Source organism: Xenopus laevis, chromosome 3S (assembly GCF_017654675.1).
Source record: "Xenopus laevis strain J_2021 chromosome 3S, Xenopus_laevis_v10.1, whole genome shotgun sequence".
Lineage (NCBI taxonomy): Eukaryota > Metazoa > Chordata > Amphibia > Anura > Pipidae > Xenopus > Xenopus laevis.
This window is the reverse complement of record NC_054376.1, coordinates 2,540,582-2,554,776: the sequence shown is the minus strand read 5'-3', so window position 1 is coordinate 2,554,776 and position 14,195 is coordinate 2,540,582. Positions and strand designations below refer to the sequence as shown.

Here is a 14,195-nt window from a genome sequence, read left to right as displayed (position 1 = left end):
GCCGTTTCCTTTAAATTGTCAGTTCTTGTTGGTCTCTTCCCGTGGGGTTGCTATGCATTCCAGCACAGGATCCTTCCATAGCAACAAACCGTCCCCCGTCCCCCCCGGGGTTTTTATACAACGACAAATAAACTTTACACCCATTTTTTTTTTTTTATCTTTTTTTCGGTTACGAATAAAATGACAAAGGCAAAATAAAATACAAAAAAAAAAAAATAATATATATATTTCCTCCTCCCCAACATTACATAGAAAATTCAAGTGCAATTTAACTTTATACTACGTCGTACTTTGCTCGCAGGTAGTTTCTGTAGCCCAATTAAAAAAACGGAAAAATAAAATAAAATGTTTTTTTTTTGGCCAGTGGAGAAAGTTTTATGTATTTGTAATCCGTCGTGTGGGAATGTGGCAGTTGCGAGGCCAGTGAAAGGCAGATTCACCTTTGTGTAGAACGGGAGAAACCAAATACAAAGGAGGGGGGGGATGCTGCCAAGGTGCCCCTGTGCCCAGCAATAGTCTGATAAATCCCGTGATGTTTAGTGGTGGGGGCACAGAATATCTTTGTTGGGTTTGGAAGGGAACGTGAAGTCAGTGGAGACGCCTGTTCCCCAAATCCACAGCAGCAGCACTTCTCCCCTCCCCCCATATATTTGCAGAATGAGCAGGATCAGGAATGTTCCATTCTTATATCTGTGGGTAACCTATTAATATATATGTGTTGTATTTGGGTCAATTCCAGAGACTCGGAAGCAATTTGAGTCGTCCAATCGTTGCTTCCGGCACAAATCTTTCATTTATTTGGGGCAGCAATAGAGATTCACCCAAACGGCTCAGACTGGCACCCCTCTTCCGGCTGCATCTGTGCACCCCAGTTCAGCTTTAGAATCCGACGGCAAGTGCAGCAGCTTTGGGAATCTTCTAAGCCTAAACAGGCACAACTACACATGTATAGTCCAAGGATGAGCCAATGACGTGAGAGAAAGCAGACAGAAGCCAATGATTGGGTGAAGTTACTCAGAACAGATCCCGCCCCTCTGTCCTGGATTCCAGCGAAATACGATGTGAATGTCCTGCAGCTTTGGAGGTCGATGTGGATGTTGCAGTTGGTCACTTCCATCCTGAAGTCCGTTTTTGTGCAGATGTCTGTCTGAATCCATGTCCGTATTCTTCCAATGTGCAGGATAATTGCCGTTAGGACAGATTTTTTTTTTCTTTTTTTTTACTACTTTGAGGAAAAATAAGTCGACCATGAAAGGGGGGAAAAAAAAAAGGGAGGGACGTGGGAGGGGCAAATAGAATAAAGTTATTTGTAAGGCCGTAAAAACCTGGAGACTTTTGACTTCAGCAGTTTAATAAATGACCTCGGAAACATCTCCTTCGATTCCTGTGCTGTGTACTTGAAATAGTTCTGGGGGTGCGCTAATACATCGAATAGGGCCTTGATCAGCTTCTTGTCCTGGAACGGAACAGAGAAACAACACGTTATCTATCACTCATGTATTATAAGGGATCATGTACCCCCTACTGTAAATGATAAGGATATTAGAAGTCACTGAGGGGTTGTTCTGTGACCATATAAAGGCACAAGGCTGCAGGCTGAGTTATACAGGGAACTCTGAGTATCACTCATGTATTATAAGGGATAATGTACCCCCTACTGTAAATGATAAGGATATTAGAAGTCACTGAGGGGTTCTGTGACCATATAAAGGCACAAGGCTGCAGGCTGAGTTATACAGGGAACTCTGAGTATCACTCATGTATTATAAGGGATAATGTACCCCCTACTGTAAATGATAAGGATATTAGAAGTCACTGAGGGGTTGTTCTGTGACCATATAAAGACACAAGGCTGCAGGCTGAGTTATACAGGGAACTCTGAGTATCACTCATGTATTATAAGGGATAATGTACCCCCTACTGTAAATGATAAGGATATTAGAAGTCACTGAGGGATTGTTCTGTGACCATATAAAGGCACAAGGCTGCAGGCTGAGTTATACAGGGAACTCTGAGTATCACTCATGTATTATAAGGGATAATGTACCCCCTACTGTAAATGATAAGGATATTAGAAGTCACTGAGGGGTTGTTCTGTGACCATATAAAGGCACAAGGCTGCAGGCTGAGTTATACAGGGAACTCTGAGTATCACTCATGTATTATAAGGGATAATATACCCCCTACTGTAAATGATAAGGATATTAGAAGTCACTGAGGGGTTGTTCTGTGACCATATAAAGACACAAGGCTGCAGGCTGAGTTATTCAGGGAACTCTGAGCATCTTTATCTTGAATATCTGAAAATCACTAGAAATGCAGATGTTTTAAGCACTAATGACTTATTACCATGTAACTTATATCAGAATAAACACAATGTGATAATGTTTCCTTTGTTTACGACAGTTAAAATCATTTATTCTGCTTCCTCCTCAGGAAGTTATTTCGAAACCTTTTCTCGTTACCAAAGCCATTAGGTATGACACAATATTAAAGGACAGACTCGTCCCTTATCCATCGACTCTAAATAAATCTCAGCCATTTAAACCGTCCCTGTTTATTTGGGGGGAAAGCCCCATATCATTTCTAGCACTTACTTTTAATATTTCTTGATGGTTCTCAGAAGCATATAATCTCCCGTCACGAACGATGTCTTCTATTAACTGCTGATAGTCCTCTGCACAGAAACAATAGGTTAATAGAGATGTTTCAGCAAATATTTATATATATATATATGTTAATACTATTGACCCAATATTAAAGGGAACACCAAGGCAATAATTTAAGATATATTGCTTTTAGTTTGTGGGTTTTGAAAGCAACGATCATAAAGAACGTCTACGTCTGGTGGGATTTTGAGGTCAAGTTGAAATGGAAACGATCCAATCAGACCAGAGTAACTGTCACTTCCCTCACTGCCAGGCCCCACAGGGTCATTTACCATCATACGTGACGTAGGGAACTTGGAATCCTTTGCCGCTGTTTCCCTCGTTGGATTTAAACTGGATCCAGAGTTTCCGTGAGCGAGAGGTGAAGGCAATGGGTCGCTCGTAGGTCTGACAAGTCTCATATGTCGTTATAGAGGCCGGGGAAGCTGTAAACAAACAAATCTGCCGTTAGGAAACTGAAATACGACTTGCCGAGGGATATAACAAAGACACTTGTATCTATATAGTTATTGAAGGAGAAGGAAAGCTACCAAAGCCAATAGTACAAGCTATAACACTAAATCTATTCTGCAGAATGCTTTACTATACATGAGTACACAAGCTCTCAGTTTGTTTAGGATAGCAGCTGCCATATTAGCTTGGTGTGACATCACTTCCTGCCTGAGTCTCTCCCTGCTCACTCATAGCTCTGGGCTCAGAGAGAGGAGCATGCTCAAGCCCTAGCCCTGGAGGTTTAAGCTGAAAACAGTTAGTCTGATACAGAAGCCCATGAGTACACAATAGAAGGAGAGAGGAACAAACTGAGCATGCTCAAGCCCTAGCCCTGGAGGTTTAAGATGAAAACAGTTAGTCTGATACAGAAGCCCATGAGTACACAATAGAAGGAAAGAAATGTGCTGTTTCTTTTGACAGAGGACTCAGAGCAGCATTACTTTGAGGGGTTACTGGTGTATTTATATAGACCTTTCTGATAAAGCTTACTTACTTTTAGCCTTTCCTTCTCCTTTAAAGAGGAGTCGGCTGAATCCCAAAACAAATCAAAACCTATTAAGTCGTGAGACTAAATCTTTGGACTGAGTGAGACAATAATTAGGGATTTGTTTCATCCAGCCCTAAATTTTATTCCATATACAGGTTATTGTTATGTTATGCGGAAACCCGTTATCCAGAAGCTCCTAATTACAGAAAAGTCCGTCTCCCATAGACTCCATTTAATCCAAATGATTTCCTTTTTCTGTGTAATAATAAAACAATACCTTGTACTTGATCCCAACTAAGATATAATTAATCCTTATTGGAGGCAAAACCAGTCTATTGGGTTTATTTTAATGTTTAAATGATTTTCTAGTAGACTTAAGGTATGAAGATCCAAATACTGAAAGATCCATTATCTGGAAACCCCAAGGTCCCAAGCATTCTGGATAACTGGTCCTATACCTGTAATAAAACAGTAGCTTGTACTTGATCCCAACTAAGATATAATTAATCCTTATTGGAGGCAAAACCAGCCTATTGGCTTTATTTCATGTTTATATGATTTTCTAGTAGACTTAAGGTATGAAGATCCAAATTAAGCAAAGATCCATTATCCAGAAAGCACCAAGTCCCGAGCATTTTGGATAACAGGTCCCATACCTGTAATAATAAAACAGTCGCTTGTACTTGGTCCCAACTAAGACATAATTAATCCTTATTGGAAGCAAAACCAGCCTATTGGGTTTATTTCATGTTTATATGATTTTCTAGTAGACTTAAGGTATGAAGATCCAATTACAGAAAGATCTGTTACCTGGAAAACCCCAAGTTCCGAGCATTCTGGATAACAGGTCCTATATCTGTATAATAACTTATTATTATGCAAAAGCAATGGAATAAATATGGCGCGCATGTGAGACAATGGAATAAGCAGATACTCTCCAGACTCACCACTTTTCCTCATCACTAAGACGTCTCCGCACTCATCTTCGATGGGAAGAAATATCTCAGGGACAACTATAAGAATCCTTCTCTTCGGCGGCGGGTTTATGTTCCAGATGCACTCGACGTGGGCCGGGTAATCTCCGGGGTAGTTGGGCGACTCAATGTATCCCGTGTAGTCTCCTAATTCCCCTCCACAGTGCTGGTCTGGGAAAGAAAACACGATGGGAAGTTATGGGGTGACGGCCACATAAAGTCCATAATATAATATGGATACAACTCAGATGTGATTTCAACCTATTACTGTACCTCCATTCATTCTTGACTAAACTGCCATAGTATCTCTGCATGGCTGCCCATAGCCCTCCTATCATATCATGTCATGGCCCAACAACTCAGGGGGACAGTCTAACGTCACTGGGGCTCATGATTTTTACCTACACAATTAAAACTGCACTTTCAATCTATAATATACCGTATATACTCGAGTATAAGACGAGTTTTTCAGCCCCCAAAATATGCTGAAAAACTCTACCTCGGCTTATACTCGGGTCAAGCGCAAAAACGGTCCAAGAATAGTCGCCGGCGTCCAAGAATAGTCTCCAAGAATATTCGCCGGCGTCCAAGAATGGTCGCCGGCATCCAAAAATTAGATGCCGGCACCTCCAATGGGAGCAGAAACCCTCAATTTTTTGATTGAAACTTACCAGAAGCTGCTGCATTTCTCACCCTAGGCTTATACACGAGTCAATAAGCTTTCCCAGTTTTTGGAGGTAAAATTAGGTACCTCGGCTTATACTCGGGACGGCTTATACTCGAGTATATACGGTATATAAAAATATTAAAAAGTCAGTGGATACTTACTCTTGCAATGTGTCACATTTGTGGAACCATCGAAATCTGTGCTGGTATTGCCCGGGCACGTTATACAAAAATTCAGGCCAAACTCAGGTTGGTACGTTCCAATGGGACACCGGATACACCTGTGTGTTGTGGAATTGTAGTAATGGCCCGGGGAACAATGAACTGAAGGGAAAATGAAGGTGTTACAAGGCACAATAACCCAATCCTATCACCCGCCACATGAAATGGTTTATACTGGGGATTGCTGGATACAGAGGTAACCAAGGAAACAAGGACTTATGTAATAATCGTTATCTCTCCAAAATAAACCTTTCAATTGAAATATTAAACATATTTTCTCTCCCTTCATCAGATAAAGTGCCCACCTTTTGTTTCGCAGTCTTGGAAAGAGACGGCACTTTCATATTTAGTCACCAGACCCCCCCCGCAGGGGAAGCACATGGTACGGCCTGACTCGGGTTGGTAGGTGCCCGGGGGGCATGATCTGCAGGGTCTGAAGCCGTCGGGGGAGAAGTGCCCAGGAGAACACTGTCCTGAAAGGAAGAGAAATTCAATAAACGGTATTGCTCATAATCAGAATTGAATTTGCACCGGTCTCTTGAGTAATCTCCACCCTACAGTCTATAGTGATAAACAATTATCATCTGCATCAGCCAATTCTCTAAACATTTACCCCTATGTCTAATAAAAGGCATGACGTTTGCCCAGGAGCAGCAACCAATAATATGTTTCCTTTTAAACAGATGACCAGTAAATATTGCCTGCTGATTGGTTGCTATGGGTTACTGCGCCTGGGCTTGATAAAGAACCTTGGTGCTCGAAACATGTCGTGTTAAATAAAGGCACTTTTGCAGCAGAACTTCTGCGCTGTTTTGTATTGACACCTATATTTTGGAACCACTGTCCTGCTTTATGGCAGCTGAGATTCTAGCTATCTGTATAACAGAACATTCTGTCTCAGTGGCTGCACAGATCCTATCTGATCCCCATTGTAAGCAGCAGTCCTGTCCTGCTTTATGGCAGCTGAGATTCTAGCTATCTGTATAACAGAACATTCTGTCCCAGTGGCTGCACAGATCCTATCTGATCCCCATTGGAAGCAGCAGTCCTGTCCTGCTTTATGGCAGCTGAGATTCTAGCTATCTGTATAACAGAACATTCTGTCCCAGTGGCTGCACAGATCCTATCTGATCCCCATTGTAAGCAGCAGTCCTGTCCTGCTTTATGGCAGCTGAGATTCTAGCTATCTGTATAACAGAACATTCTGTCCCAGTGGCTGCACAGATCCTATCTGATCCCCATTGTAAGCAGCAGTCCTGTCCTGCTTTATGGCAGCTGAGATTCTAGCTATCTGTATAACAGAACATTCTGTCCCAGTGGCTGCACAGATCCTATCTGATCCCCATTGTAAGCAGCAGTCCTGTCCTGCTTTATGGCAGCTGAGATTCTAGCTATCTGTATAACAGAACATTCTGTCCCAGTGGCTGCACAGATCCTATCTGATCCCCATTGTAAGCAGCAGTCCTGTCCTGCTTTATGGCAGCTGAGATTCTAGCTATCTGTATAACAGAACATTCTGTCCCAGTGGCTGCACAGATCCTATCTGATCCCCATTGGAAGCAGCAGTCCTGTCCTGCTTTATGGCAGCTAAGATTCTAGCTATCTGTATAACAGAACATTGTATTACAGTTTGTCCCACTGTAGACCACATTCTTGGTTTACTTTATGGTTGAGATGAGGAATTAGAATTTTGAGCTACTGAACTCACCTCCACACTCAGACACATTTCGGGCTCCAGTGATACCTGAGCCGTCATTACTTGGGCAGGGCTCACATGTCAGTTGCCCTCTGGTATCCTGGAATGTGCCCGGAGCACAGGGAATACACTGATTCACTTCTCCACTGTAAAATGTACCAGCAGGACAAGGAACTGGAAAACAGAAAAGGTGAAAATGCTGCAACGTCTTGTATAAAGCCATAATAACAGACTGAAAAATGAATGAAAGCTGGAGGGTCCATGGATCAGTTCCCATGGGCAACCTACAAGCAAATAAAGATAAGAATGGAATATAGGAAGGCAAAGAACTAGGAGGAAAAATAGGGAATAAATGTCAGAAAACCATAAATACCACTATATGATTATTATAATTTAACCATAAAAGTGTTTCAAAATATTTGTATAGTTTAGATGTGCCCATGTGCCCCTATTACTCTCGTCCCTTTAATCTCCCCATAGTTCCTGCTATCACCCTTATTATTCTCTTCCCCTTTTTTCCCCTATAGTTACTGCTATTACCTTTATTAGTCTCATTCCTTTAAACCCCTATAATTCCTACTATTACCCTTATTATTCTCTTTCCTTTAACTCCCTATAGTTCCTACTATTACCCTTATTCTCTTCCCTTTAACTCCATATAGTTCCTGCTATTACCCTTGTTATTCTCTTCCCTTTAACTCCATGTAGTCCCTACTATTACCCTTATTATTCTCTTCCCTTTAACTCCATATAGTCCCTACTATTACCCTTATTATTCTCTTCCCTTTAACTCCATATAGTCCCTACTATTACTGTTTAACTCCATTTACTCCCTACTATTACCCTTATTATTCTCTTCCCTTTAACTCCCTATAGTTCCTTCTATTACCCTTATTATTCTCTTTCCTTTAACTCCCTATAGTCCCTACTATCACCCTTATTATTCTCTTTCCTTTAACTCCCTATAGTCCCTACTATTACCCTTATTATTCTTTTCCATTTAACTCCCTATAGTCCCTGCTATTACCCTTATTATTCTCTTCCCTTTAACTCCATATAGTCCCTACTATTACTGTTTAACTCCATTTAGTCCCTACTATTACCCTTATTATTCTCTTCCCTTTAACTCCCTATAGTTCCTACTATCACCCTTATTATTCTCTTTCCTTTAACTCCCTATAGTCCCTACTATCACCCTTATTATTCTCTTCCCTTTAACTCCCTATAGTCCCTACTATTACCCTTATTATTCTCTTCCCTTTAACTCCATATAGTCCCTACTATTACCCTTATTATTCTCTCCCCTTTAACTCCCTATAGTTCCTACTATTACCCTTATTATTCTCTTCCCTTTAACTCCCTATAGTCCCTACTATTACCCTTATTATTCTCTTCCCTTTAACTCCATATAGTCCCTACTATTACCCTTATTATTCTCTCCCCTTTAACTCCCTATAGTTCCTACTATTACCCTTATTATTCTCTTTCCTTTAACCCCCTATAGTCACTACTATTACCCTTATTATTCTCTTTCCTTTAATCCCCTATAGTCACTACTATTACCCTTATTATTCTCTTCCCTTTAACTCCCTATAGTCCCTACTATTACCCTTATTATTCTCTTCCCTTTAACTCCCTATAGTCCCTACTATTACCCTTATTATTCTCTTCCCTATAACCCCCTATAATTCCTGCTATTACCCTTATTACAATAAGTGCCCGTACCACATTTCCCATCCAGCAGAATCTGTCCGGAGCTGCACGGTTCATGGGCTTCGGAAACCTTCGCTGATTTCTGCGCCACTTCATATTCTGCCCCAGAAAACTGAATATAAAACTGCTGCTTGTTGATGGACTTTCTGAGGGTTTTGATGGCGGTCTGCAGCTTCTGCTCCATTTTTCTCCGTACGCAGTCTGAGTTACAGGAATCTAAATGATTAGAGAAAAGAAATCTTTACTGGTGGATTAGTGGCACTTTGGATACAAATTGTATGGGCCATGTACTAAGTGCAGGGCGCAACGTATTTTTTGTTTGCAGTTGACGGGCATAGAAGTTTAACTCCTATTGGTTGCTCCCATGGGATTAATTACCCTAGCAACCAGGCAGCGGCCCCAACTAAAGCATATACATATATATAGATACCCAATGACAGTGATCCCCAACCAGTAGCTCGTGAGTAACATGTTGCTCTCCAACCCCTTGGATGTTGCTCTCAGTGGCCTCAAAGGAGGTGATTATTTTTGAATTCCAGGCTTGAAAGCAAGTTTTAATTGCATAAAAACTAAGTATAATGTCAAATAGAGCCGCTTGTAGGCTGCCAGTCCACATAGGGGCTACCAAATAGCCAATCACAGCCCTTATTTGGCACCCAAGGGACTTTTTCATGCTTGTGTTGCTCCCAACTCTTTTTACATTTGAATGTGGCTCATGGGTTCAAAAAAGGTCGGGGACCCCTGCCCAATGATATTAAATGCATCTTTTTTTTGTAATGTAGTTAAAGGGATACTGTCATGGGAAACATTTTTTTCAAATCACCAGCAGAATTCAAAAAATTATATTTAATTTTGAAATCTGACATGGGGCTAGACATATTGTCAGTTTCCCAGTTGCACCCAGTCATGTGACTTGTGCTCTGATAAACTTAAGTCTCTCTTTACTGCTGTACTGCAAGTTGGACTGATATCACCCCCTCCCTTTCCCCCCAGCAGCCTAACAACAGAACAATGGGAAGGTAACCAGATAGCAGCTCCCTAACACAAGATAACAGCTGCCTGGTAGATCTAAGAACAGCACTCAATAGTAAAATCCAGGTCCCACTGAGACACATTCAGTTACATTGAGTAGGAGAAAGAACAGCCTGCCAGAAAGCAGTTCCATCCTAAAGTGCTGGCTCTTTCTGAAATCACATGACCAGGCAAAATGAGCTGAGATGCACCTACACACCAATATTACAACTAAATACACTTGCTGCTTCAGGAATGACATTTTATATTGTACAGTCAATTATTTGCAGTGTAAACAGTGTCATTTAGAAATAAAAACTACACCATAAAAATCATGACAGAATTCCTTTAAGTAGGAAATCAGCTTAAAAACAGACCAGCAAATCTTACCCACCTGTCACCTCCTCCCTCTTGATTTCCAGCTCAAATTCTGCAGTGATGTGCGACACTTCTTTGGCGGGGGAATTGCGCCCACGGCGTTTCTTTTTGGACGAGTCGCACTTCAGGTTCACAAATGTGACATGGCAGTTGTCTGATTAAAAGAAAAATAATACAGGGTTGGAGCAAAAAACATACTTAAGGCAATAAAGCTTCTTTAAACCTCAACTTATAGGAAGCACAACGGCCTCTTTTAATTTGGTGTCAGACTGAAAGGCCAAAGTTCCATCTTGTTTCCATTTCTAAACTATTTACCTGTCGGTGACTGCCGTCCAGACTCTCTGATCTTCTCTTTACTTCTGGGCCTTAAATGACACTTGGCGTCTTTTATTTTAAATCGTGCCTTTTGCGTTATGGGAGGAGCCAGAGCATCTGTAAGAAAATACATTAAAGCCAGAGGTAGACTTTTAAAGGGTAAATAAGCCAATAACAGGTCTACAGCTATTGAATACAACATTCAGGAAGAAGATGTTTATCAGATCTGTTGAGGAATATTCTCCTATATCTCCTATATCATATGATTGTATCTAAGTAAAAACTACTGTTCCAGTATAACCTGTGCTTTATTTCCATCAAATGCAACAAAAAAAGGCCCCCTTGCAACTGCAGGGTCTATAGTTTTGGGGAGACCTACAGGCAGAATTGTCATTCCATGCCCCTCTAGTTTGTGCAGAGACATATTTCTCACTATTTATGACCACTAAAGGATCATACTGACATAGTACAGGGCCCCTGCTTGGGCTGCAATTTGGAATGTCAACCACAAGACTATAATAAGACTATAATTTATTATAAGACTATAATAATGACACTGCAATCATTGAACCAGTGGCCATTACAAGTGAAGTAAATGTATCTATTATAATCAGAATACCCATCGATACATCTCTTACCTCCGCACGATGATGCAACTGTTGCGTTGCGCTTCTGAACAGACTTTCCCTGCTGCCCTGGAACCCCACAGCTCAGTGTGTAACTGCTTTCGGAATCTGAAAACAGAAAAGGGGAGGAGTTTTTGGCGTAAATTAGTTCCCGGTTAATTATCGAATTATTACATTTAATTTTTCTAACATTCTTTAACATCTTTCTTTTTTTTTGATGCACCGATTGCTGTTCATTCAGGCAGACTGGACATAGTCAGTAGAAAATGAAGTTTATCTTGTGATGTTGCACTGCTTGAAATGGACCAGATGACTGTTCCCTGCCCACTAACTTCATTTTCTGAGCAGAACAACATCCCAGACCTTTACTCATTCCCATTTCTCATACTTTAAAGGATAAGTAAACCTTTAAAATAAGTGAGTGTAGAATGGATGAGGGGGTTATTCTAAGCACTTTTGTCATTTAAATTCCTTATTTATTTTCTTTTTATTCCAAGATATTAAGGGATACATGTGCTGTTAATATGAATGAATTTTGTTCCAACAGCGCCACCTGCTGGTCAGTTTCTGACCAGTCTGACCAGCAAGTAGTCAAGGAAGTTGTCAGGAGAAAGAAAGAGGCTGAAGTTCTTCTGCTTAGGAAAGATGTGAGAAAATGTTTCTAATTTTATTCCTAAGAAGAAGAAAATCAGAGCAGCCTCATTCTTTCTCCTGACAATTTCCTTGACTACTTGCTGGTCAGACTGGTCAGAAACTGACCAGCAGGTGGCGCTGTTGGAACCAAATTCATTCATATTAACAGCACATCTATCCTTTAATATTTTGGATTAAAAAGAAAATAAATAATGAATGTAAATGACTAAAGTGCTTAGAATAACCCCCTCATCCATTTTACATTCACTTATTTTAAAAGTTTACTTATCCTTTTAAAATTTCTACCAATGGTCTCTTGTCTGCCTAAATGAACAGCAGGTGGTGCTGTTGTTTCAAATCTATTATGTCGACAGTGTCAAGATGAAGATCTTGAAAACGGAAGGGCCAAGTAAAATCAAACTGCTGATTGGTTACTGTTGCAGTTCAGCACCGGCAGGTTTCCATACTGTTTAGTTTACAGACCTGGCATGAAGAGTGTGTTGGACGGGCAGGATAAGAAGCAGCTGTCGATCCCTCCAGCTTTGCTGCAGATCAGCTGAGCTCTGGGAGAAGGTTTACTATTAGGGAGGCATTTCACCATCTCTAAAAAAAGAAGAAAGCAAAGACAAGATCCAGATAGAATGTAAGAGAGCTGCTCCATGTACAGAGCTCATATTCACTAGATGTTACTGGGACCCACAGCAAATTCATTTTAGGTCCCCCTGTATATCCAGAGATTGTCCTGGTTTACCAATATATGTTGAAATCGCTCCCCTAGTGGGGAGTGGGACCCCTATACCTCCCGGCCCCCCCTGCAGTGGGATGAGGGATCCTGCTCTAACAGTAAATCAGGGGATCGAAATCCGCGGTTATTGGACGTCTGGATCCCACTTTTGATGGAAGTTATAAATTTAAAATGAAAATCTTATAGACTATCTTCAAGCTTCGGATAAAGATTCCTGATATTTCTGCCGAAATGGCTGATTTTTGTTTCCCGGTTGTGGCAGCAGCAGCGAGAAAATCTTTATAAATTGGATTAAAGCTCCAGTTTTGGAAATTGTTCTTCAATACATTTATAATCTTTGGATATAAAGTAAGAGATCGTCGTCCGTTCAGGAAACAATTTAACACAAAGTGGTCTGTCTATTTAGAAACATTAGAAGGAATCAAAAAAAGCGACTTTATGGGTAAAGAATTTGAGATCCGAAAAGGTATTGAAGATTGAATTTGAAATTGTTCCATTCACATAAACACAATTTTTTTTCTTTTTAAATTCCGGTCGGACATAGAGATGTAATTAAAGGGATACTGTCATGGGAAAAAACATATATTTTCAAAATGAATCAGTTAATAGTGCTGCTCCAGCAGAATTCTGCACTGAAATCCATTTCTCAAAAGAGCAAACAGATTTTTTTATATTCAATTTTGAAATCTGACATGGGGCTAAACATATTGTCAATTTCTCAGCTGCCCCAAGTCATGTGACTTGTGCTCTGATAAACTTCAATCACTCTTTACTGCTGTACTGCAAGTTGGACTGATATCACCCCCCTCCCTTTTCCCCCCCAGCAGCCTAAAAACAGAACAATGGGAAGGTAACCAGATAACAGCTCCCTAACACAAGATAACAGCTGCCTGGTAGATCTAAGAACAACACTCAATAGTAAAATCCAGGTCCCACTGAGACACATTCAGTTACATTGAGAAGGAAAAACAGCAGCCTGCCAGAAAGCATTTCTCTCCTAAAGTGCAGGCACAAGTCACATGACCAGGGGCAGCTGGGAAACTGACAATATGTCTAGCCCCATGTCAGATTTTAAAATTGAATATAAAAAAATCTGTTTGCTCTTTTGAGAAATGGATTTCAGTGCAGAATTCTGCTGGAGTAGCACTATTAACTGATTCATTTTGAAAAAAACATGTTTTCCGATGACAGGATCCCTTTAAATACGTTGGCCACATGGTAGTTATTACTTGTTACTACTTATTACTAGTGTTGGTTAATATTTTTCAATTAATAATTTAACTTAATTGGCTCTGAAATTATCATGTCAATTCATTATATGAATTGTTTATTGCTGGATTATAATAAAATTCAATAGAAAGTAATTGAAAAAAAATAAAAGAAAGTTATTGTCTTTGATTTACTTACCAATACAATCTTTCTTATTCCAATGTAATCTCTTCCCGGGCGGACAGATACATTCATAACTCCCCAAGGTATTTACACATCCGTAGTCACAGCTCCCATTATTTATGCTGCACTCATTGATATCTAAGAAAAGAGGGATTTACTGTACACATGAGCGACAG

General features: G+C 40.4%; 1 protein-coding gene across 6 annotated transcripts in view; it reads right to left on the bottom strand.

Moving 5' to 3' along the window:
- Nucleotides 1–207: 207 nt before the first annotated feature.
- The window catches only part of scube1.S (signal peptide, CUB domain, EGF-like 1 S homeolog), a 140,092-nt gene continuing 126,104 nt past the window's right edge, over nucleotides 208–14,195 (bottom strand). For all 6 annotated transcript variants that reach the window (XM_041587859.1, XM_041587860.1, XM_041587862.1 and 3 more), the window contains 13 exons: nucleotides 14,035–14,157; nucleotides 12,366–12,485; nucleotides 11,262–11,357; nucleotides 10,624–10,740; nucleotides 10,325–10,462; nucleotides 8,932–9,135; nucleotides 7,219–7,380; nucleotides 5,816–5,983; nucleotides 5,451–5,612; nucleotides 4,596–4,793; nucleotides 2,942–3,094; nucleotides 2,598–2,677; nucleotides 208–1,456 (listed from right to left, as the gene is read on the bottom strand). In XM_041587859.1, the coding sequence (XP_041443793.1) occupies nucleotides 1,304–1,456; nucleotides 2,598–2,677; nucleotides 2,942–3,094; nucleotides 4,596–4,793; nucleotides 5,451–5,612; nucleotides 5,816–5,983; nucleotides 7,219–7,380; nucleotides 8,932–9,135; nucleotides 10,325–10,462; nucleotides 10,624–10,740; nucleotides 11,262–11,357; nucleotides 12,366–12,485; nucleotides 14,035–14,157 (1,874 nt within the window). In that variant the 3' untranslated portion in view covers nucleotides 208–1,303. The remainder of the gene's footprint in view (nucleotides 1,457–2,597; nucleotides 2,678–2,941; nucleotides 3,095–4,595; nucleotides 4,794–5,450; nucleotides 5,613–5,815; nucleotides 5,984–7,218; nucleotides 7,381–8,931; nucleotides 9,136–10,324; nucleotides 10,463–10,623; nucleotides 10,741–11,261; nucleotides 11,358–12,365; nucleotides 12,486–14,034; nucleotides 14,158–14,195) is intronic.